This window comes from Dipodomys ordii, unplaced genomic scaffold (assembly GCF_000151885.1).
Source record: "Dipodomys ordii isolate 6190 unplaced genomic scaffold, Dord_2.0 Scaffold105, whole genome shotgun sequence".
Classification (NCBI taxonomy): domain Eukaryota; kingdom Metazoa; phylum Chordata; class Mammalia; order Rodentia; family Heteromyidae; genus Dipodomys; species Dipodomys ordii.
The window spans coordinates 3,196,319-3,220,888 of NW_012267321.1; the positions used below are offsets into that span (position 1 = coordinate 3,196,319).

The window sequence follows — 24,570 nt, forward strand, 5'->3', positions numbered from 1 at the left end:
TGCACGACTGTCCCCCAGGCCCCACAGCACACCTAACTCACAAAAGCCATATGGTGACATCATAACCAAAGAGCAAAAATGCCTGTTTAAACACACTGACTGTGTACAATTAGTGCCACACATCACACAATGTGTTGTAATGATTCAGAGCCCAAAGCAGTTTACAGAATGCATTAACTTGTAATTTTGAATTGCAAAGCAGAGGCAGGAAAAGGGGGAAGAATCCAATACAACACTGCCAGAAAAGGAAAAAAAAGCAAAACCACCTGGGATATGTGCTATAAACTGCTTTCACCCACTCACAGCCAACAGATTTTAACAGGAACAAGAGCTGTCTAGCAGTTATGTTGCACAATACATGCTAATTACATTTAGATGCTAGTCAAGTAATCAAAAAAATAGTAACCCATGATAAACAATATATGTTATAGACCGTGATAGACAATTTGCTCCAGGAAAGTTAGAATGAACTTGTGAATTTAAATGAGCATCATTATTCCACAATACTGTGAAATTTGGGAAATTATGCAATCACTTAATCACAATTTAAAAAAAAAGAACCTTGGGGAAGGTAGGGAGGGAAGGGATAGTAGGGGGAAAGGAGGGGGGTAACAATGCTCAATAGGAAGTGTACTTATTACCTTACTCATGTAACTGTAACCCTCTGTATAGTATCTTTACAATAAAAAAAAAAAGAAAACAAACAAAAAACCCCAAAAGAACTGTGTTGCAGAAAAAGCACAGAATATAAGAAGTGGAATGTCTAGCTCTAGATATCCATCTACTTCTAGGGATGCACCTGAAGGAAATTAAGACTGTGTGTGTGTGTGTGTGTGTGTGTGTGTGTACACCTGAAGGAAATTAAGACAGCATGTATGTGTGTGTGTGTAGGGATGCACCTGAAGGAAATTAAGACAGCGTGTGCGTGTGCGTGTGTGTGTAAAGTGCCCAAGCTGGCCAGTTTTTTGTTTTGTTTTGTTTTGTTTTTGGTCGGCCATGGGGCTTGAACTCTGGGCCTGGGCGCTATCCCTCAGCTCTTCAGCTCAAGGCGAGCGCTCTACCACTTGAGCTACAGAGCCACTTCCGGTTTTCTAGTGGTTTACTGGAGATAGGAGTCTCACGGTCTCTCCTGCCCGGGCTGGCTTTGAACCGCGATCCTCAGATCTCAGCCTCCTGAGTAGCTAGGATTACAGGCGTGAGCCACCAGCGCCCGGCAAAGCTGGCCAGTTTAGTGTGTGTGTATGTGTGTATAAAGTGCCCAAGCTGGCTGAAGGAAATTAAGATAGCGTGTGTGTGTGTGCGCTTGTGTGTGTGCGCGTGTGTGTGTTTGTGTGTGTGTAAAGTGCCCAACTGGCCAGTTTAGTGTGTGTGTGTATAAAGTACCCAAACTGGCCAGTTTAGTGTGTGTGTAAAGTGCCCAAGCTGGCCAGTTTAATTCTAGCTACTCAGGAGACTGAGATCTGAGGATTGCAGTTCAAAGCTACCCTGGACAGGAAAGTCTTTGAGAATCTTATTCCAATAAACTACTCAGAAGAGACACCAGGGTACTGCACACCCATCATTAGGCTGGAGAGAGCCAGCCTAGAGCACTTCAATGGACACAGAAAATGCAGTGGAGACACAGAATGGCATATTACTCTGCAGGACAGGGCATAAGTGGGGACATTCTTTAGCCCTTTAGGGCTCACAGCAGAGACACTTTCATTTTCCTACAGAAAACTTCCACTTGTGCCCAGGTTCCCCAGCTCCGTCTCTGCATTTCTGAGCTCTTACCTGCACTCACACCTTTGGCACCTTCCCAACCATTCAGCCCTCCTAGAGTTGTCACGTGGCTCTGTGCTACCCAGGGCTCTTCCTGGAACTCCAATGGCAAAATCACACTCATGCTGGGAGGGGAGACTCCTGTTTATAGAAAGACAATACGCTGTGACCTTTCTGGAATCTCCAGATTCCAGAAAAAGAGACATCACACATGGATGCAAAAGACAGTTCACACATTCAGCAGACGGCCTCCATCTGAACACTTCAGAGTACACTCTAATGTGCAGACAGCAACACAACAACTACCGAGTCAGAAGCACAAGGAAACGAATACAAAGTCTGCCATGAGCTGAGTGTGGTGTCAGCTGTGTGTAATCCCAGCACTCAGAGGATCAGGGGCAAGTTCAAGGCCAGCCAGGGCTACAAAGTGGGACCTTTTCTCAAAAAATAAAATAAATAAAAAGGAAGGAAGGAAAAAAAGGAAGGAAGGAAGGAAGGAAGGAGGAAGGCCTGCCATGCTGCTTGAGATGTATCTCAGTGATGAGAGGACCTGCCTAATATGTACAAAGCTCTAGAGAGGGAAGGGAAAGGAAAAGGAGAAGAGTAGAGAAAAGGAAGGGAAGAAGGGGAAGGGAAAAAAGGAACAAAGGAGAAGAGAGAAGCCTGCATAGCTGACATGCACATGAGCTCACTTAAGTTGTGGGACACAGAGTTGTACCATAGGAGGCAGGACAAAAGGATGGGTGTGAAAGTCCGTAGGCTACTTTAGTACATTTCTGTCTTGGAGTCCACAGAGCTTTACATCTAGTCATGGAACCGAGGTCTCTCTAGTCACTCAGGGGAAAAGAAAGCAAAGACTAAAACTCCCAACTTGCACAGGGAGGGGTCCTCACCCACGGAGACCAGATTCCTGTAGGTGTCCAGCATGACGTCCCTGTACAGAGTGCGCTGAGCTGGGGTCAGGCACCGCCACTCCTCCCGGGTGAAATACACCGCCACATCCTCAAATGTCAACTGTCCCGAGGAGAAAATCCAAAAGCATTTCACACACACATGCAGGGACTCAGAAAAAGTATTACATGGAATTATAATCGATGCAATCAACACACCAGGGACAAAAGGAAGCTTCAGGATGTTAGTTTATAATGGTGTCTTTGACATGACACCAAAAAGAAAAATATGTGGCATTGTACATCCCAGCATTCTTCTGAGAAAAGATATATGCAGAGCTGTGTTGGTCCAGAAGCCTCCTCCCTCATGGCTTAACATGCTCTTTCCCTTGGCAACACTAGGCCCATGCAGTAAAGCATATGATCAGCCCCTACCCCCAGTCCTGAGAGCTCACCCTGTGGGAGGCTAAGACCAAATAAGGCATCGAGATCCCACAAATCCCAGAGATTATAAAAGGTCACCTGAGATAAGACCTGGCACCACTTCTCACTTCCTCCCACCTGGTGAGAAGGGGTTGCTGGTCCCTTTACTGGCAATAAACCTGTCCTTTGTTCTTTGTACCTGGATGTCCCCTTGATTTTCTGGCAGAGTCTAATTTACTCTAACAAGCTGTGTTAAGGGCTGGGAAGGTGGCTCAGTGGTAGAGTGCTTGCCTTGCATGCTCGAGGCCCTGGGTTCGAGAACATGAGGCCCTAAGTGTAAGCCCAGGTACCAGTAATAAATAGAATTAATTAATTAATTAATAAAATATCATTTGATCTAACAATTCCACTTCTATACATTTACCATTGGAAATGAAAACTTGTTCATATAGAATCATATTCTTGAACATTCATAGTAGCTTTATCCTTTCATCTAAGCTGGAAGTAACCAACCTCAAAACAGATAAATAGATAAACTGTGATAGAGTCAAGCTGTAGAATTCTACAAAGCGATAATAAAAAAAAAGAATAGCTTCTACCTGTAACCCTAGCTACTCAGGAGGCTGATATCTGGAGGACTGAGTTTCAAAGCCAGCTTGAGAAGAATTCAAAAGACTTCGTCTCCAAAATAACCAGCAAAAGTGGGGCAGGAGGTGTGGCCCAAGTGGCAGAGGATTCACCAAGCAAGCAAGTAGTGTGAAGCCCTGAGTTCAAAACCTAGTACCAGAAAAATACTAATTATTTTTTAAATGAGTCCCTGAAGCAAAAGCATTATGCAAAATAGAGTTCAGACACAGATTCCTCAACACCACATAAGCAAAAAGAAAAAAGCCAGAAGTGGCGCTGTGGCTCAAGTGGTAGAACATTAGCCTTGAGCTGAAGAGCTGAGGGACAGCGCCCAGGCCCAGAGTTCAGGCCCCATGACCTGACCCCAAAAAAAAGAAACAAGCTGTGTTAAAAGAATCCAACTAGATGCAAATGGCTCACTCCTAGAATGTTAGCCATACAGGAGGCTGAAATATGAGGATCAAGGTTCAAAACCAACTGGAGCAGGATAGTCCATGAGTCTCTTATCTCCAATTAACTACAAAAAAGCCAAAAGTGGGGCTGGGAAGGTGGCTCAGTGGTAGAGCGCTTGCCTTGCAAAATGAGGCCCTGGGTTCTATTCCTCAGCACCACATAAGCAGAAAAAAAAAAGGCCAGAAGTGGTGCTGTGGCTCAAGTGGTAGAGTGCTCGCCTTGAGCTGAAGAGCTGAGGGACAGCGCCCAGGCCCAGAGCTCAGGCCCCCCGACCGGACCCAAAAAAAAAAGCCAAAAGTGGAGCTGTGATTCAAGTGATAGAACAGCAGCCTTGAGCAAATAAGCTAAAAATAAGACCCAGGCCCTGAATTCAAGCCCCAGGACTAGGGAGAAAATAAAAGAGAGAATCCAAAAAGAAATCCAGCAGAGAGGTTTCAGCAAGGACACAGGAACACTTACTTGGTGGGCAATGCCCTCCTGTGCCCACACCCAGTGGAGGGGACAGGGCTGAGGAAAGGTGTGGGGGAGGTGAGCACACCTGGCAGGCAGGGGCCAGCACAGTCAGAGCCCAGGCCAGCTCTGTGCACAAGAAGGAGACGCCACATGGCTTTACCTGAGTCACAGCCGCCATCCCTGCTCCATGTCTTTCCGTCTTTCCTCTTCCTCCTCCCTGGGCTTCCTCCTTAGATGATATCACTTTCCAGAAGTCAGTCCTGAGTGCTGAAAAAATTCTGTTTAATGCTCACACCCAACATACACTCCCTGTGCTCCGGCCCCAGCCCAGGGAGGACTTCACAGTGGGGAAGATGATCCTGTGCTGCCCTCATGGGGTGATGGGAAATACCGGTCCTGGGGCTCAAACTCAGGACCTGGCCACTGTGCCTGAGCTTGTTTACTCAAAGCTGGTGCTCTACCACTTGAGCCACAACTCCACTCTGGCTTTCTGTTGGTTACTTGGAAATAAGAGTCTCAGGGAAGGTTGAAGAGCCAAAGTCACTGAGTGAAAAAAATATCAAGTACACAGTTTGAGTCCCAGTCTGTGACCTAAAAAAAAGTGTCAGACTTTTCCTGCCCAGGCTGACTTCAAACCTCCATCCTCAAATCTTAGCCTCCTGAATGGCTAGGTTACAACCATGGGCCCTGCTCCCTCTACTCTCTTTGTAATCTATGACCCCTCTTTCAGCCCAAATGGCTCTGCACAATTGCAAATCATTCTCATCTATCCCACTCGGACTTGCTGTCCCCATCCCCCTCCCCATTTCCTGCACCCCGCCACCTATGTGATGTCTTGGGTCCTTCTGGAGATGAAAACTATTATTATTATTTTTGGGGGACGTCGTGGGGCCTGAACTCTGGACCTGGGCGCTATCCCTCAGCTCTTCAGCTCAAAGCTAGCACTCTATCACTTGAGCCACAGCGCCACTTCCAGCTTTTTCTGCTTATATGATCCTGAGGAATGGAACCCAGGGCCTTGTGGATGCAAGGCAAGCACTCTACCACTGAGCCACCCTCCCAGCCCCATGGAGATGAAAAAAAATTTGTTTGGGGGGGGTCCGGTCGTGGGGCCTGAACTCTGGGCCTGGGCGCTGTCCCTCAGCTCTTCAGCTCAAGGCTAGAACTCTACCACTTGAGCCACAGTGCCAATTCTGGCTTTTTCTTTTTGCTTATGTGGTGCTGAGGAATTGAACCCAGGGCCTCAGGCAAGCGCTCTACCACTGAGCCCCAAGAGATGAAAATTCTTTATTTCTCTATTTGCTTTCCTCTTGATTTTTTTTTGGCTTCTTCTGCTCTTGCTATCGATTGCGTGCAAAGCCTGAGCCCCACTCTCTCTTTTCCCCATGCTGTTGAGACCCCGTTATCTCTTCCTTTTCCCCATTTCATCTCAGTCGTTCTCCAGATGATATTTTGCTCTCACCTTTGCAGATGCAGTGTAACAAGGCATGCTCCAGGTTTCCCCAACCCCGGCTTTGCCTAGGGGTAGGATGGGTGGGGCGGGGCAGAGCTCGGCGGGCTGGGGTAGGGAGGGTTGGGGTAGAGCGGGTTGCTGTTCTAAGACCGCACTGATCAGCCCTGGGGGCCCGGCTTGGAGTGGGAACCAGAGGTCTGGGCCCAATGCTGGAGTGGAGGCGGTGGTGGGGTGACGGCTAGGGTCGGGGGTTGGCCTGGGTGCCCAGTTCGGGGTCCGGGCCAGATGGCGGGGTAGGGCGAGAGACCCGGGGTCGGGGGTCCGAGGTAGTGGTCACAGCCCAGGTCCAGGTGTGGGTCCGGGTTGGGAGCCCCGAGAAGCCGGGAGAGCCCGTAGAAGCAGAGGCTGCGCCCGCCCCACCCTCGCACCGCGGGCACCGACGCGGGGACGCTGGGGTCCGGGCGCCGCGGCCGCGCCAGGGCCGGCGGAGGTCAGGCAGGACCGGCCAGCGACCCAGGCCGCCGGGCAGGAGGGCCGCGCGGGGGCTCCGGCCACCCCGACCCCGCCGTGGGGGCTGTGGACACCGCGATGCAGACTTACTCTTCCCCATGGAGAACTGCTCTTCACAACAGCCGCGTCCTGGTCTCAGGGGAGCTGCGCGCGCAGCCAGGGAAGAGGGCGTGGGGCGGAGCATCAGGAGGAAGCGAGCAGGTGGGCGGGGCGAGGACGACGGGGCGGGGCAGAGGCCCAGGCCCAGGGGAAAGCCCGGTGGGCGGGGCCAGAACCATACACAGGTCCAAGGGACCAGTGGTAGGTGTGGGAATAACCCGGGTGGGCAGCACCATGAAGGGGCGGGGCAACACCCTGGCCTATGGGGGATACCTGGAGTGAGTTGGGGAAGGCGGTCCTGAAGAGATGGCGGCCTGGGAGGAGCCAGGCCTAGGAAGAGAGAACTAGGTGGGGTACCTTGCACAGAGTAACAGTGGCCAAAGGGGAGCAGGGAAGGGAGACTCCATTGGACACCAGGGCAGGGCCAGAGCACTAAGGGGCAGGGCCAGGGCACTGAGGGATGGGGTCAGGGGCCAGGAGCCAGGCCTGCCTTCTCCTTTTGGTGTTTTCGCAGCCTCTGGGTGTTTTCCTAGTTTTGGAAGACCTGACCTCCCAAGGGTACCTGGATGATGGAGCCTAGGAACCCATATCTCACTGGGGAAAACGATCCACGAAGCCACTAGCATTGTGGTGAGGGGAGAGAAAAGGTAACAGATTCACCCACTGTGGGCAGTGAAGTGGCAGCTGGGAGGACTGGCGATTCAAGTTTATATTTAATGTGCTTGTTTTCAGTGGACAGAAAATGTATATGCTGATTGGCTTAAGATTATTTACTCCATGGATATTACTGAGATAAACAACCAAGCCTATGAAAGTATCACCTCAGAAACTTTTTATTGGGAATTTAAAATGTCACCATAGAAAATTTAAAGCTGGGCGCTGGTGGCTCATGCCTGTAATCCTAGCTACTCAGGAGGCTGAGATCTGAGGATTGCGGTTCAAAGCCAGCCCGGGCAGGAAACTCCGTGAAACTCCTATCTCTAATAAACCACTAGAAAACCGGAAGTGGCACTGTAGTTCAAGTGGTAGAGCACTCGCCTTGAGCTGAACAGCTGAGGGATAGCACCCAGGCCCAGAATTCAAGCCCCACGACCAACAAAAAAAAAAGAAAAAAGAAAATTTAAAATCCCCCACTACCGCCAAAAAATAATCACAACAAATGTTCAGAACTAAGGACTATCTGCTGTCAAAACTAATAACACTAGTTTAATAGAACCACTGGACACTGATGGCTCATTCTAATCATAGCTTCTCAGGAGGGTGAGATCTGAGGACTGCAGATCTGAGGAAGGCAGCCTGGTTGAAAGACTTATCACTAATGAGTCAGAAAAGAAACTAGAAGTGGAGCTGTGGCTGATGAGCAAAAAGATGAGCAAGAGCACAGGGCCTTGGGTTCAAGCTCCAATACTGGCACATACCAAAAAAAATTTTCAAACCTTACTGGAAGGGAAGGAAAAGGTGAGAGTGTCCAAAAAGAAATGTACTCATTACCTGACTTCTGAAATGGTAACCACTCAGGATAACTAACACCTTCATAATAACAATTATGTATTTTTAAAAATATTATTATAGTTGGGCACCAGTGGCTCACGCCTGTAATCCTAGCTACTCAGGAAGCTGAGGATCATGGTTCAAAGCCAGCCCAGGCAGGAAAGTCCATGAGACTCTTAGCTCCAATAAACCACCAGAAAACCAGAAGTGGTGCTGTGGCTCAAGTGGTAGAGTACTCACCTTGAGCTGAACAGCACGGGGACAGGACCCAAGTCCTGTCCAGACAGTTCAAGCCCCACAACTGACAAAAAATAAAAATAAAAAATATTTTTAAAAAGGCACTTGTTCTTGGGCTGGGAAGTTGGCTCAGTGGTAGAGCGCTTGCCTTGCATGCCTGAGGCCCTGGGTTCGATTCCTCAGCACCACATAAGAAAAAAGCCAGAAGTGGCACTGTGGCTCAAGTGGTAGAGCTCTAGCCTTGAGCTGAAGAGCTGAGGGACAGCACCCAAGCCCAGAGTTCAGGCCCCACGACTGGACCCAAAAAAAAAAGGCACTAAAGGCACTTGTTCTTTATATTCTGTCTGAGTATCAGGAAACTATCGCCATCACCAGTGCCTCATGCACATCTCCCCACTGAAATCCAGGTCCATTGGTGGGGCAGAGCCCTACAGACTTCTCGCTTCCTCCCAGTGTGTGGTCAAGGAGAGGGGACAGCCACACTCAGCACATCCTGCTGGGACGGAGCTCAGGACAAACATGGCCCCCTGATTTCAGTTTCAAACTCCCACACCTTTCCATCTGCAGCCCAGTGTCTTTATGACTGACAGCAGGAATGAGTTACATCCGGGACACCTAGATTCTGCAGAAGCTCTGCAAACCCAAAGCACCCATACCTAGCTCAAGCCTGGCTTCAGAAAATCCTCTCCCTTGTTTCCTCATCCTCCATCTGGGCTCTCCACATGTCTCTCTGGCTGCTGGGACACCACAGCTTGCCCTGGCTCCTGATGTGCCTTGCACATGTACTGGTTCTCTCCCACCCCCTCCCAACAACTGCGGAGCATCAGCACCAGGTCCTGATGGCCTGAGGGTGGGAGCCAGGCCTGTGGATGTGTGACCTCAGGATGCCACCTCCCCAGGAGCCACCACCTCCATGTCACCTGTCCCCTCCATGGCAGTGCATCCTGGGAAATTCGGATCCAACCTGAAACATTCCCCCTGGGATGATCAAAAAGAAAAAAGTAGAGATACAATCACCCTATGCAACAGGGTTACTGCAGAATACAGGGCCAAAGGGATTATAATGAGAGCCTCAACAGTAGCTAAACTTACATCATTTTTCAGTGCCAGTCCAAGGGCTTGAATTCAGGGCCTGGGCACTGTCCCTGAGGTGCTCTGGTTCAGGGCTTCATGATCTGTGGAGAATAAGTCCTTAAAGGCCACACATGGGTGGATCACGCCTTGTTGCTGTCTGGCAGGGCTTCTTTTGGGTGTGAAGCCTGCGATGGCACGTGAGGTTGGAGCGCCGGCTGCACACCTTGCCGCATATGTCACACACGTAGGGGCCCTCTCCTCTGATGTGCATCCGTTGGTGGCGCACTAGATTCACCTTCCGGGAAAATGCCTTCCCGCACTCTGTGCACAGATGGGACTTGCGTTGTGTGTGGATGGCACGGTGGCTGTGGAGTTCTGAGTGCGATTTAAAGGCTTTCCCGCACTCACCACACACAAACAGCTTCTCCCCAGTGTGTGTCCTGCGGTGTATGAGTAGATCTCTGGCCTGGCTGAACACCTTCCCACAATTATCACACTTATATGCACAGCCACTGTGCACAGCCTGGTGTCCATAGAAGGAGGCAAGTGTGCTGAAGGCCTTACCACACACACACTGGAACTGCCTGTCTTCAGTGTCCACACTGCTGTGTTGGAGGAGGCTATAGGCCTGGCTGAAGGCAATTCCACATTTGCTGCACCTGTGTGGCCCAAGGCCAGTGTGCACAGCCTGGTGTGCTACAAGAGTACCACGCACGCGGAAGGCCTTGCCACACGTTTCACACGCATAGGGCCTCTCCCCACTTAGTGTCCTGAAGTGTTCAGTGAGCTTGAAGGTCCGTCTGAATGCCCTCCCACACTCAGAACATGGGTAGGGCCTCTCGCTGCTATGGCTTCGCTCGTGAACCAAGAGATAAGAACGTGTGGAGAAAGCCTTCCTGCACGTGGCACAGCGGTGTAGCTTCTCCCCGGTGTGGGTCAGCCGGTGACGCTCCAGGACCGAGGGGTAGTCGAATAACTTGCCACACTCCTCGCACTTGTGACGCTTTCCCCCAGTGTGTGCTTTGGGTGTTTGTGAGTGAAAGGGAGAACAGATGGAGGCGTTGTCACCTGCAGGGATGATGTGTGTGTTCCCACTGGAAGGACTTCCCTGAGGGAGCAACATAGGGGCTGCAGCCAGGGTGGACATCTCCACCTCAGTCCTCACCCCTGGCCCTTCACACAGGTACGGCGGGAGCCCACGCAGGTGCTCTTGGAGGGGCTGTCCTAGGCACAGGCTCGTGGGCTGCTTCCCCATATGACCACCACCCTCCTGCTCTCCTCCACCACTGCCCTCTTCTTTGTAGACCACAAGCACCCCTTTAGCACGGCCTTCAGTGTAGCTCCACTCCCACTCCCATTCATGGGGAGCTTTCTGGATTTTCTTGTAGGAAAACTCATCAGTGACTCCGTCCTCATGACTTTGGGATATTTTTCCCCTACCGCTGCCGGCACTGGATGGTAATTCTTTAATTACATATGCAGGAGAGGTATCTGCAAGATATAAAGTTCCCATCTGATTAATCATGCAGTTAAGTATTTCACACTCAAAGAGAGAATACCACAGCAAATATCAGACACACACTGAGGAGCCGTATGAACTCTGAGAAACATAAAATCCAACATTTTAAGAACACAAAAGGAATAGGAGGGGCTGGGAAGGTGGCTCAGTGGTAGAGGGCTTGCCTTGCACGCATGAGGCCCTGGGTTTGATTCCTCAGCACCACATAAGCAGGAAAAAAAAAGCCAGAAGTGACACTGTGGCTCAAGTGGTAGAGTGCTAGCCTTGAGCTGAAGAGCTGAGGCTGTGACAGCGCCCAGGCCCAGAGTTCAAGCCCTACACCAACCAAAAAGAAAAACAGAGAAAATGTAAGCTTCTTGTCAAACAACTAATGAGGAAAACATGCATCCTGAGCAAGTCTGGGTGGACAGGAACACAGGATATTCCCCCTTGGGTCCCATGAAACACCTAACTACCAAAAACCATATGGTGATATCATAACCAAAGAGAAAAAAAACTACTTATACCATACTGATTATGTACAAATAAACGCCACATCTCACACAACATGTTGTAATGATTCAGAACCCATAGCACTTTACAGCCTGAATTAACAGGCAATATCCAATTACAAAGCAGAGGGGGGTGGGGGAAGACTTAGAATTCAATACAATAAAGAAAAGAAACAGCAGGGCATAGTGGCTTATGCCTGTAATCCTAGCTAGTCAGGAGGCTGAGATCTGAAGATTGAGGTTCAAAGCCAGCCCAGGCAGGAAAGGTCCTGAGACTCTTATTCCAATAAACCACTCAGAAAACCGGAAGTGGCTTTCTAGCTCAAGTGGTAGCTATCCTTGAGCTGAAAAGCTGAAGGACAGCACCCAGGACCAACAAGAAAGAAAGAAAGAGAGAGAGAGAGAAAGAGGGGAAGGAGGAAGGAAGGAAGGGAGGGAGGGAGAGAGGGAGGGAGGAAAGGAGGGAGGAAGGGAGGGAGAATAAAAAAGAATAAACAAAACACCTGGAGTATGTGCTCTAAACTGCCTACAGGCACTCATAGCAGAATGTAACATGAACAGGAGATATCTGGCACTTATGCTGCACAATACAGGCTGATGACATTTAGATGCTAGGCAAGTTACCAGAGAACAGTAACCCAGGATAAAGCAAACAAGGGGGCTGGAAGGTGGCTCAGTGGTAGAGCGCTTGCCTTGCATGCATGAGGCCCTGGATTCAATTCCTCAGCACCATATAAGCAGAAAAAAGCCGGAAGTGGTGTTGTGGCTCAAGTGGTAGAGCACTAGTCTTGAGCTGAAGAGCTGAGGGACAGCACCCAGGCCCAGAGTTCAGGCCCATGACAGACAAAAAAAAAAGAAAAGAAAAAGGAAAAAGGGCTGTGAATGTGGCTTAGTGGTAGTGTGCTTGCCTAGCATGAATTCCTGGGTTCAATTCCTCAGTAACATATAAGCAGAAAAAGCCAGAAGTGGTGCTGTGGCTCAAGTGGTAGAGTGCTAGTCTTGAGCAAAAGAAGCTCAGGAACAGTGCCCAGACATTGAATTCCAGGATTGGCAAAAAAAAACAAAAAGCTAAAGAACTTGTGTTAGAGAAAAAGCACAAAATATGAGAAGTGGAATGTCCAGCCATAGCTTTAGGTGTGCATCTGAAGGAAATGAAGTCAACATAGAAAACAGATGCTGGGGTACTGCACACCAACCATTAGCTGGAGAGCCAGCCTGGGCTGCAGGGAAATATAGTGGAGACACAGAATGGCATATTACTCTGCAGGACAGGGCACAAGTGAGGACATTCTAAAGTCCTTTAGGGCTCACAGCAGTGACACTTTGGTTTTCCTACAGAAAACGTCTATTTGTGCCCAGGTTCCCCAGCTCCATCTTTGCACATCTGAGCTCTTACCTGCGCACACACCTTTGGCGCCTTCCCAACCATTCAGCTCTCCTGGAGTTGTCACACGGCTCTGTGCCACCCAGGGCTCTTCCTCGAACAGCGAAATCACATTCACGCTGGGAGGGGAGACTCCTGTTTATAGAAAGACAATGTGCTGTGGCCTTTCCGGAATCTCCAGTCCCACCATTATGGGAAAAGGAGACATTACTGGGACTGGGAATGTGGCTTAGGGGTAGAGTGCTTGCCTAGCATGCATGAATCCAGGGGTTCAATTCCTTAGTACCACATAAACAGAAAAAGCTGGAAGTGGTGCTGTGGCTCAAATGGTAAAACGCTAGGCCTGAGCAAAAGAAGTTCAGGGACAGCACCCAGGCCCAGAGTTCAAGCCCCAGAACTAGCAAAAAAGGGGGTACATCACACATGGTTGCAAAAGACAGTTCACACATTCACCAGACTGCCTCTATCTGAACACTTCAGAGGACACTTTAATGTGCAGACAGCAACGAAAAAACTACCGACTCAGAAGCATAAGGAAATCCGTTCAAAGTCTGCCGTGGGCTGAGTGTGGTGTCAGCTGTGTGTAATCCCAGCACTCTGAAGATCAGGGGCAAATTCATGGTGAGCCAGGGCTACAAAGTGGAACCTTTTCTTAAAAAAAAAAAAGAGAGAGAGAGAGGGAGGGAGAGAAGGAAAGGAAGGAAGGGAGGGAGGGAGGGAGGGAGGGAGGGAAAGTAAGTTTATTGGTGGGTTTGCCATAGTACTTGAGATTTATTTCGTGATGAGAGGATCTGCCTAACATGCACAAAGTCCCAGAGAAGGAAAGGAAAGAAAAGGAGAAGAGTAGAGAAAGGAAGGGAAGAAGGTGAAGGGAAAAAAGGCACAAAGCAGAATGAGAGAGAAGCCTGCCATAGCTGACATGCACACAAGTTCACTTAAGCTGTGGGACACGGAGATGCACCACTGGAGCAGGACAAAGGCTAGGTGTGAAAATCCAGAGGCCATGTTAGCTCATTCCCATCTCTGAGTCCATAGAGCTTTGTGTCTAGTCATGGAGACTGGGGAGCTGTCCAGGCATTCAGGGGAAAACTGGGTGAAGACTAAAACTTGTACAGGGAGGGGTCCTCACCAACAGAGTCTAGGTTCCTGTAGGTGTCCAGCATGACGTCCCTGTACAGAGCGCGCTGAGCCTGGGTCAGGCACCACCACTCCTCGCGGGTGAAATCCACTGCCACATCCCTGAATGTCAACTGTCCCAAAGGAAAAAATTCAACAGCATTTCACACACACATAAGCACAGCAATCAACATACCAGGGACAGAAGGAAGCTTCAGGATGTTACAGTTTGTATTGTTGTCTTTGATATGATATCGAATGGGAAAACCTACATGGAATTGCACATCCAAACATCCTTCTAAGAAAGTGAAGAAATATGACCCACTGGGTTAAAAAGAACCTAGCCAGGCACCAGTAGCTCACACCTAGAATCTTAGTCACTCAGGAGGCTGAGATCTGAGGATCACAGTTCAAAACCAAGAAGAACAGGAAAGTCTAAGAGACTTTTATCTCCAATTAACCAAACTACCAAAAAAGACAGAAGTGGGGATAGGACTCAAGTGGTAGAGCAACAGCTTTGAGCAAAAAAGCTCAGGACAGCACCCAGGCCCTAAATTCAAGCCCCAGGATTGGGGAGGAAATACAAGAGAGAGAATCCAAAGCTGCAAAGAAAACCAGCAGAAAGGTTTCATCAAGGACATAGGAACACTTGGTGGGTGATGTCCTCCTGTGCCCATGCCCAGTGGAGGGAACAGGACTGAGGGAAGACACACATGGCAAGCAGGCACCAGCACAGTCAGCACCCAGGCTAGCTCTTTGTACAAGAAGGAGACGCCACACAGCTTTACCTGAGTCACAGCCGCCATCCCTGCTCCTTGTCTTTCCTCTTCCTCCTCCCTGGGCTTCCTCCTTAGATGATATCACTTTCCAGAAGTCAGTCCTGAGTACTGAAAATATCCCATTTAATGCTCACACAGAACACGCACTTTCTGTGCCCCAGCCCCAGCCCAGGGAGGACCTCACCGTGGGGAAGATGGTCCTGTGCTGCCCACTCATGGGGTGATGGGGAATGCTGGTCCTGGGGCTGGAACTCAGGACCTGGGCCCTGTGCCTGAACTTGTTTCCTCAAGGCTGGTGCTCTACCACTTGAGCCATAGCTCCACTCTTGCTTTCTGTTGGTTAATTAGAAGTATAAGTCTCAGGGAGGGTTGAAGAGCCAAAGCCACTGAATGAAAAAACATCAAGTACCCACCCCCAAAAAAAACAATCTTTCCTGTTCAGGCTGACTTCAATCCTCCAAACTCACACCTCAGCCTCCTGAGTGTCTAGGGTTACAACCAGGGGCCTGCTCCCTCTACTCTCCTTGTAATCAGAGACCCTGCTTTCCAATGGACAAATGGTGTGCATAACTACAAATTGTTCTCCTCTCCTCCCACTCCGGAGTGCTCCCTCATTTCCTGCACCCTGCCACCTATGTGATGTCTTGAATCCTTCAGGAGATAGATTCTGCATTTTTCTATTTGCTTTCTTCTCTGCTGTTTGCACCAATTCTTTGCAAAGCCTGCACCCCATTACTCCTTTGCCCCCTGCTGTGGGGGCTCTCTCTTCTCTTCCTGTTTTCCTGATTTCCTCTCAGTCTTTCTCCTGCTGATCCTTTGCCCTCACTTTCCCACAGCCCCACCTACAGGTCCAGTGTAACAAGACCGGCCCCAGGTTCCCCTGTACCCCTCATCCCCCCAGAATAGGATGGGGAGGAGCGGCAGTGCAGCACAGGGCAGAGTAGAGGGGGAGGTGAGGTGGGTAAAGGTGAGATGGGTAGGGGTGAGGTGAGGTGGGGTAGGGGTGATTTAAGGTGGGGTAGAGATGGGGTGGGTAGGCCTAACATGGGTAGGGGTAAGGTGGATAGAGGTGAGGTTAGGGGGTGAGGTGAGGTAGTAGAGGTGAGGTGAGATGGGGTAGGGGGTCAGGTGAGTAGAGGTGAGGTGAAGTGGGTAGGGGTGAGGTGAGTAGGGGTGAGGTGATATGAAGTGAGGGGGAGTGGGTAGAGGTGAGGTGGGGTGGATAGGGGTGAGGTGAGGTGAGTGGGGGTGAGGTGATGAGGTGAGGGGAGTGGATAGAGGTGAGGTGGGGTGGATAGGGGTGAGGTGGGTAGGGGTGAGGTGAGTGGGGGTGAGGTGGGTAGAGGTGAGGTGGGGTGGGTAGAGGTGAGGTGAGGTGGGTAGGGGTGGGTGGCCCTAGTCTAAGGTCCGCAGTGCTCAGTGATGGAGGCTCTCCCAATGTCCTCGGAGAGGGGCCAGGAGCAGACCAGGGACGGAGTTAGGTTGCAGACTCGGCCGGGGTCCGAGGACTCGGGGGGGGGGGGGCCCGGGGTCAGGGGTCGGGCGCCTGAGCCCGCAGAAGCCGGGGGCCGGGAGGGGCACGGAGGGGCCGAGGCCGCGCCCGCCTCACCCTCCGCGCGCGCGCACCGAGACGGGGCCGCCGGGGTCCGGGCGCCGCGGCCGCGCCAGGGCCGACGGAGGTCAAGGAGGACCGGCCGACGACCCAGGCCGCCGGGCAGGAGGGCCGCGCGGAGGCTCCAAGCACCCCGATCCCCGGGATGCAAACTTACTCTTCCCCGAGACTCGAGGTCCACCCCACGAACTCTCTCTTTCTCACGGCAGCTGCTTCCGGATTTGCGGGGAGCTGGGCGCGCAGCAAGGGAAGAGGGCGAGCGTGGGAGGCGGGGCAAACACTGGAGAGAACGTGTTCTGGGGGCGGGGCCATAGGGGGTGGAGCGAGGAACGAGACTCGCCTGAGAAGGGGTTGAGGCGAAAGGGCGGGAAGGGGCGACTCCAGAGAAATCACGTGGTTTGGGGCGGAGCCAGGCGGAGGCCGAGTGGGCGGGGCCTGCCTTAGTGACAGGGCAAAGTAGGTGGAGCCAGAGAAGACTCTAGGCCTCTGAGGAGGCTGCGTTTGTGCTGGGTAACTGGCGTCCCTGGACTTTCTCCGCGTGCAGGCCTCCGGGTCCTGGCCTCACGTGCTCATTGAGATCCTGAGACAGCGGCTCACAGGCATTTCTAGTCCCACAGTGTGCGTGTGTGTAAAGGGACAATTTCTGGTTATCTTGGGTTCAGATGCTGAAGAGAAGAGCAGATAATGCTGGTGCCTGGCGCCTTTAGTCCTCACAGCTCAGGAAGCTGAGATCTGAGGATCCCGATTCAAACCCAGCCCAGGCAGGAAAGTCTGTGAAACTCATCTCCAATAAATGACCAGAAAACTGGAAGTGGAGCTGTGGCTCATGGTGGTAAAGTGCTAACCTCAGACACAGCACCAGGCCCGTAGTTCAAGCCCCACAGCTGACAAAAGGAAAAAAAATGTTTAGAGAATTGATGGACTAGAATATCGTGTATTATTCTGTTCATCCCTGCAATCATGCACAAACTCACACAAACAGACCATTCTCTGCTCTTGTGTGTGTTTTCCTGCAGGAGGCATCTCTGGTACAATGAGCAAAAATCACAGGGACTCAAGTTTGTGGCTGTACTGATCCCCCCCCCCCCCCGGGTGAGGTGGGAAGTATCTGACTTCCTCCTCTGCCATACCTGCCCACTGCCCTCTACCAGAGCTATGTGGCAGCTGACATGAATCACCATAGAAACCACACTATGGACAGAGCATACAAATGCCATACTTGTGGCAAATCTTTACAGGGAGCTCACACCTGAGGAGCCATGAGAAAATCCATATCCTACAGGAACCTACAAGTTAAAGGAATGCAGGTGGGGCTGGGAAGGTGGTTCAGTGGTAGAGTGCTTGCCTTGCATGCCTGAGGCCCTGGGTTCAATTCCTCAGCAACACATAAGCAAAAAGAAAAAAGCCAGATGTGGCGCTGTGGCTTAAGTAGTAGAGTGCTAGCCTTGAGCTGAAGAGCTGAGGGACAGCGCTCAGGCCCAGAGTTCAGGCCCCAAGACCAAACTCCCCCCCCCCAAAAAAAAGGAACGCAGCCTTCAACACTACTCAAGCCTGAAGAAACATGAGGAAGCCAGGCCATGAGAAAACCTACAAATACTGAGAGTTCAGAAAAGCCTCCCATGACAGCTAGGGCTTTAGAACCCATCTCAGCACCCACAGAGGAGAGAACACAAGAAGGAAGGAGATAAACTACATCATCCAACCTCAGCTCCATTCTTCAAGTACAGGAGAATCCATTCATACACGCCACTCACTGGGTGGCACTTGGCTTGGCAGGCAAGAGATCCTGACTTTAAGCTCCAGGAATAGCAAGAGGAGAGGGGGAGGCTCAGATTTGAGGGGGACATAGCTCCAGTGGTAGAATGCTTGCCTACCAAGCTTGAGTCTTTTCAACACCAACCCTACAAGAAGAAAGGCCTTGGCAGGCCCTGGCAGCTCAAGGGTAATTCTAGCTACTTAGGAAGCTGAGATCTGAGGATCAGAAGACAGCTAGGGCAGGAAGGTTTACGAGACTCTTAACTCCAATGAATCAGCAAAGATCCTGAAGTGGAGCTATAGCTCATAGTAGTAGAACACCAGCCTTGAGTGAAAGAAGCTTGGAGATAGTGCCCAGGCCCTGACATGAAGAAATGATGCCTCTGAGCAGTGGTTCACTAAGAAGAAAAACTAGCCTGGCTGTGAAGTGTGGATGCATATTCACAGGAGGAATAGTTTGAGGCTTTAAAAAAGATTGGTTGTGGGTAATCTTTTTAGTCTTCAGTAAAAAAGAAAAATGGAAAAAAAAATCCTCTTTCAAAGTTTGTATCTCAAACCTGCATTTCCTAATTATAACTGAGGGAACTGAGTTCTAAGCCCCGGGGAAAAAAGGCTTAATTAATGCTTAATTAGCTGTGATTGATAGGACTTTTGTGAGAAGACTTGCAAGGCTCTTGAGTGTGCATAATCTGTGTTTTAATGAAGTATCATATTAGGAGTATATGAACACTTAATCCATTGTAATTAATTTTATTAAGTCCATTTATTATAGAATGGCAGGCTGGGAAGGTGGCTTAGAGGTAGAGTGCTTGCCTTGCATGGATGAGGCTCTGGGTTCTATTCCTCAGCATCACATAAGCAGAAAAAGCCTCAAGTGGCGCTGTGGCTCAAGTGGTAGAGCGCTAGCTTTGAGCTGAAGAGCTGAGGGACAGCGCCTAGACCCAGAGTTCAAGCCCCACAACCACCACCACCAACAACAAAAGTATAGCTCTTAATGTGTGAATTCTGAATGTCAATAAATGAATTAGGAGCCTAGCAGTCCCCTCTCACTTTTTGTTTTCCGACAGACAATGCTAGGGGACAAAGAGGAAGCAGGGTCTCCCCTAGTTTGGCCCTTCTCCCACAAGCTGGGGTCCCCCAAAGGGTAACCTCTAGTCTCAGGGTTCCAAGCTGGAAGAAGTGTGGGTGAGGAGGCAGAAATTCTCACATCAGAGTGAGAGGCTTCATGGACCAACACAGCCTTCTCCACTGCAGAGAGACATGGCAGGCGCGCAGCTGCAGGCCTGGGCTCTGGGAGCCAGGTGAGGCCAGCAGCACTGGGCTGGCTCCGGAGACTCCATCTCCTCCAGCAGAGCTGCCGTGCTGACCTACATTTCCTTGAGAATATGCCCAAGAGTGGATTATTTGTATTTTGTACTTTGAGTTTTGGTCATGAACCTCCATACTGATTTCCATAGTGGCTGCATTCGATGGCATTCCCACCCCGTGTGGGTTCCTTATATTCTGCATTGTTGTTCTCAAACAGGAATGAAATGAAAGCTCAACATTACTTTGATTCATATTTCTTTTACCGTTAGGGCCATTAGTTATGTCTTCATATATATTTTTTAATTAATTTATTTATTTTGTCGATTATGGAGCCTGAACTCTGGGCCTGGGCGCTGTCCCTCAGCTCTTCAGCTAAAGGCTAGCACTCTACCACTTGAGCCACAGTGCCACTTCTGGATTTTTCTGTATATGTGATGCTGAGGAATCGAACCCAGGGCTTCATGCATACAAGGCAAGCACTCTACCACTGAGCCACCTTCCCAGCCCCTCGATGAGACTCTTACCTTCAATGAACCACCAGAAAAACAGTGGTACTGTGAGTCAAGTGGTAGAGGACTCACCTGAAGAGCTGAGGGACAGTGCCCAGGCCGAGTCCAAGCCCCACAACCAACAAAAAAAGAAAAAGAAAAAAAGAAAAAAAATCAACCTCCATGCAGGATAACAGGAGTAAAATAACATGGCATCTGCTCCCGTAGTCTTTATATTTTCTCTGTTGAGAAAATGTGCTCACCTTGTCTCCCAGTCCTTGTTCCCCATACAATGTTTCCCTGTCATTTAGTGTTGTAAAACAAGGAGGAACTTTTCAAAAATATGTTTGAAATTTCAATTAAGCTGGTACTGGTGCTTCATACCTGTAATCACACCTCCTTAAGAGGCTGAGACCTGAAGATCATGGTCCCTGAGCAGACCATCTGAGAAACTTTTTATATGCAATTAAAAGCAAAAAGCCAGGGACTGGGAAGGTGGCTCAGTGGTAGAGCGCTTGCCTTGCATGCATGAGGCCCTGGGTTTGATTCCTCAGCAACACATAAACAAAAAGAAAAAAGCCGGAAGTGGCACTGTGGCTCAAGTGGTAGAGCGCTACTAGCCTGAGCTGAAGAGCTAAGGGACAGTGCCTAGGCCCAGAGTTCAGGCCCCACAACCAGACCCAAAAATAAATGAATAAATAATAAAAAAATAAAAGCTGGAAGTAGAGGTGTGGCTCAAGTGGTAGAACTTCAGCCTTGAGCAAAAAAGCTAAGGAAGTATTTCCAGGCCCTCAGACTTTCCTGACTGGGTTGACTTCAAACCAGTCTTCAGATCTCAGATTCCTGAGTAGCTCAGATGACAAACGTGAGATACCAGTGCCCAACCAGGGTGGCATTGTCCTAATTATTATTATAAGCATCTAAAACTTGTCTTTCTTATGTAAAATGTAGAACATTGCTTCATGGGAAACTCTAACTTTAGATATGCAATCATATAAATACAATATAAAATCATGTACTGGGTTCTGGTTTTACTTGTGTGGCATTGCTATTTTATCTACACAGTTTCTTAGAGGTGTGGAGAACAGCACTCGGGACAGAGTTGAGAGCTTCCCAAAGCTGTGTCAGGTTTCGTTCCAAATCAAATTCCTAGTTCCTCAACCTTCATAGAGCTTAACAGTATCATTGGTTTCTGACAGGAAGAATTAGACAGACATGAAATATAACATCTGGAAATAACTCATGAAACTGGTAGTTTTTTAGAAAAAGTATATTTTATGGACTAAAACATGGATACATTCTGAATAGTGCAGTAGTAAAATTCAGTAGCAGCAGCTCTATATAATCAAGAAAATGGTATTCTGGCCCAGTGCCGGTGGCTAACACCTGTAATCCTTTTTTTTTGGGGGGGGGGTTCCGGTCGTGGGGCCTGAACTCTGAGCTTGGGCACTGTCCCTCAGTTCTTCAGCTCAAGGCTAGCGCTCTACCACTTGAGCCACAGAGCCACTTCTGGCTTTTTTTTCTTTTTGCTTAGTGGTGCTAAGGACTAGAACCCAGGGCCTCAGGCATGCAAGGCAAGAGCTCTACCACTGAGCCACCTTCCCAGCCCCTCACACCTGTAATCCTAACTCAGGAGGCTGAGATCTGAGGATTGTGGTTTAAAGCCAGCCAAGGCAGGAAAGTCTATGAGAATTTTATCTCCAATTAACCACCAGAAAACTTGAAGTGGTGCTGTGGCTCAAGTGGTAGAGTGTTCGCCTTGAGCTGAAGAATGCAGGGACAGTGCTCAGGCCCAGAGTTCAAGCCCCATGACCGACAAAAAAAAAATGGTATTCTGGTCACATGCACACACAGGTGTGTGTGTGTGTGTGTGTGTGTGCCGGGAACCAAGTGCTGTTTGCTAGAAAATACAACTACTACCTTCAACCAAGTACTGTTTGCTAAGAAAACACAGCTACTACCTTCGATAAGAGCTGTTAAGCCTTGGAGCCTATTGATATCCTGTTTGACAACATTGCTTGGCGCCTTCTGAAGATTCCCCACCTATGATCTTTTGCAAGATATACTTTGCAGTTTTAGTGCCTAGCAACCCTATTGACCTGCTGATGCTAATTACCCTGCTCAGCGTGCTATATATACTGCTGTGTAAAAAATAAAGTTTGAGACCTTGATCAGAACCCTGTCTTGGTCTCCTTCCTCGTTTCTGGTTTGTCTCTCATTCAGGTCAGTTCCTCTTTGAGCCCTTGTTGACCAACCCCAAGGAACGGGGCAGGTGGCACCCAACGTGGGGCTCTAAGCACGGATCCTGGTCTGAACGTCGCCCAATTGAGCAGCTGCTCTCTTCTTCTTGGATTGCCACCCAGCCAGTGAGTGAAGATCCGCATCTTGATCACCGCAGAAATGCCCGACTGCAATACAGATCCGCAAGGTAAGGGAGGCGACGCAATCATGGGACAAACACTTATTAAGCATGAACTTTTTGTTCAAGGCCTAAAGGCCTCACTCAAGGCACGAGGAACACGGGTTAAGAAAAAAAGATTTAACTCAATTTTTTATGCTCCTGGAAGATATTTGCCCTTGGTTTCCTCAGGAGGGCACTATAGACAAAAGAAAGTGGGGTCATGTTGGAGACTGTCTTAAGGATTATTATGAAACTTTTGGCTCTGAAAAGATTCCTGTTCAGGCTTTTTCATATTGGAACCTCATAAATGAGATGCTCCAAGTTCGCCACCAACACAAAGATGTTTCTAGAGTGGTTAAGGAAGGTGAAGAATTTTTAAAACATAAATTTACAGGGAGTCAGGCCTCCCTTGCCCAAAAACCCCTCTCCCGTCCCCCCTCAGTCGCGTCTCATTGTCCCTCGGTTTCCATACCAATGCCTGACACTAATAGCAACTCACAATTACAAAAACCAAAATCTATATACCCAGTTCTTTCTAACCTCAGATCCCAAAGGCCCAAAAGCCACTTTGGAAGAGGAGGCTGCTAAATACCACGCCTCAGATTGGCCCCCTCTAAACCCCTTGGGCATGCAACCTCCCTCCTATAAAATAGCCCCTCCCTTCTGTGTCCCTGCCTTGGCCTCCTCAACAGACCTTGAGGCAGTCACCAGACAAGCCACAGTTAAGCTTTCCCAGGAAGCCCAGTCCTTAAGGGCCCTACTTCAGACCAAGAAGGAAAAGGCCCAACTATTACAACAACTATATAAATTGGACCTAGAAATTAGGAACCCAAATTTACAAAAATTAACGACAAAAAAGAAAAAGATCCTTCATGCTTTTCCAGTCACTCCGTCTCAAATTAGAGCCACTTTGGAAAATCTAGAAGGACAATCTAATGATCGAGAGACTCAGGCAGAGGACAGAGAGGAAGAGCCAGAGGGAGGGCCCAAGTCTGATGACTCAAATGAGGAGGAGGAAGGAGGAGAGCATCTGGTTATTAGAGCTCAAAAATACCATCACCTTAAATTTAGACATATTAAAGAATTTTAAAATGCTGTTTCCTTGTACAGTCCTACCGCTCCTTTTACCATTTCTCTTTTGGAATCACTGAGCGAGGACTGGCTTACAATAAATGACTGGGCCATGCTAACCAAGGCTACTTTAACATGAGGCGATTTTCTTTTATGGAAGGCTGATTATGGTGAAAGATGCCAGGATATAGCTCGCCGTAACACATCTAAGTCCTGGACCATAGAAAAATTGATGGGCAATAAGCCATTTGATACTAATGAAAAACAGGCTAAATTTCCCTCAGGATTGCTTGTTCAGATTCAACATGCTGCCCTTAAGGCCTGGAAAGGCCTCCCTTCTCAAGGGTCCGCTGTTACCTACTTGGCCAAAGTTCGACAGGGACCCCATGAATCTTACAGTGAGTTCATTGGACGCCTTACAGAGGCTGCCGAAGCCTTATGGGAAAGGAAGAAATTGATAATGAGCTTATTAAACATCTTGCTTTTGAAAATGCCAATTCTGCTTGCCAAGCATACATTGGGCCTCTGAATGTCGCTCCAAAACCGATATCCAGGGCAATCCCCTACCATCCAAACAAGGAAACTTTGTCCGGGGTCCACTCCAGGGCCCCAAAAACCAAACAGGGCAGAACCCTGGGGCTGTCAGGTTCATCCCCCCCCCCAAGTGACCCCTCACGCACCATCAGCGCCCTCTTACGGCCATCGCAGGAAGCGCAGGATTGGACCTCTGTTCTTCCTCCCACACAATTTTGACCCCCGAGGTAGGAAATCCAATTCTTTCCACAGGAGTGTTTGGCCCTTGGCCCCAAAACACCTTTAGTCTCATTCTGGGGCGTGGTAGTGCTGTTTTTCAGGGCCTTAGTATTTCCCCTAGGGTTATTGGCAATGACCATGAGGGAGAGATTGAGTTACTGGCTACTGCTTCTCAGGGGCCAGTCACAGTTTTTCCTGGACAAAGAACTGCTCAATTAATCTTGCTTCCCCTTGATAAGACAAACCCTAGCCTTACACAAAAAAGAGGATCCAGAGTCTTTTGGTCTTCGGAAGCTTACTGGGTCCAGGAGATTACTCAGGACCAGCCTCTCCTCAAGCTGAAATTGGATGGAAAAATATTTGAAGGCCTTATGGATATGGGTGCTGATGCTACAATTATTTGTAAAAAAGACTGGCTCCCC

At 49.3% G+C, this 24,570-nt stretch overlaps 1 protein-coding gene across 6 annotated transcripts in view; it reads right to left on the reverse strand.

Moving 5' to 3' along the window:
* The window catches only part of LOC105994308 (zinc finger protein 2-like), a 73,971-nt gene that overhangs the window by 12,318 nt on the left and 37,083 nt on the right, over positions 1-24,570 (reverse strand). Inside the window, exons 2-5 of one of the 6 annotated variants that reach the window (XM_013027756.1) lie at positions 4,951-5,023; positions 4,768-4,874; positions 2,655-2,775; positions 1,774-1,902 (exon numbers count right to left, since the gene is read on the reverse strand). In XM_013027756.1, the coding sequence (XP_012883210.1) occupies positions 1,774-1,902; positions 2,655-2,775; positions 4,768-4,874; positions 4,951-4,981 (388 nt within the window). In that variant the 5' untranslated portion in view covers positions 4,982-5,023. Of the gene's footprint in view, positions 1-1,773; positions 1,903-2,654; positions 2,776-4,767; positions 4,875-4,950; positions 5,024-6,660; positions 6,716-14,769; positions 14,869-14,944; positions 15,064-24,570 lie in introns of those variants that run through there. The other 5 variants (XM_013027760.1, XM_013027758.1, XM_013027757.1 and 2 more) reach the window with 5 other exon arrangements.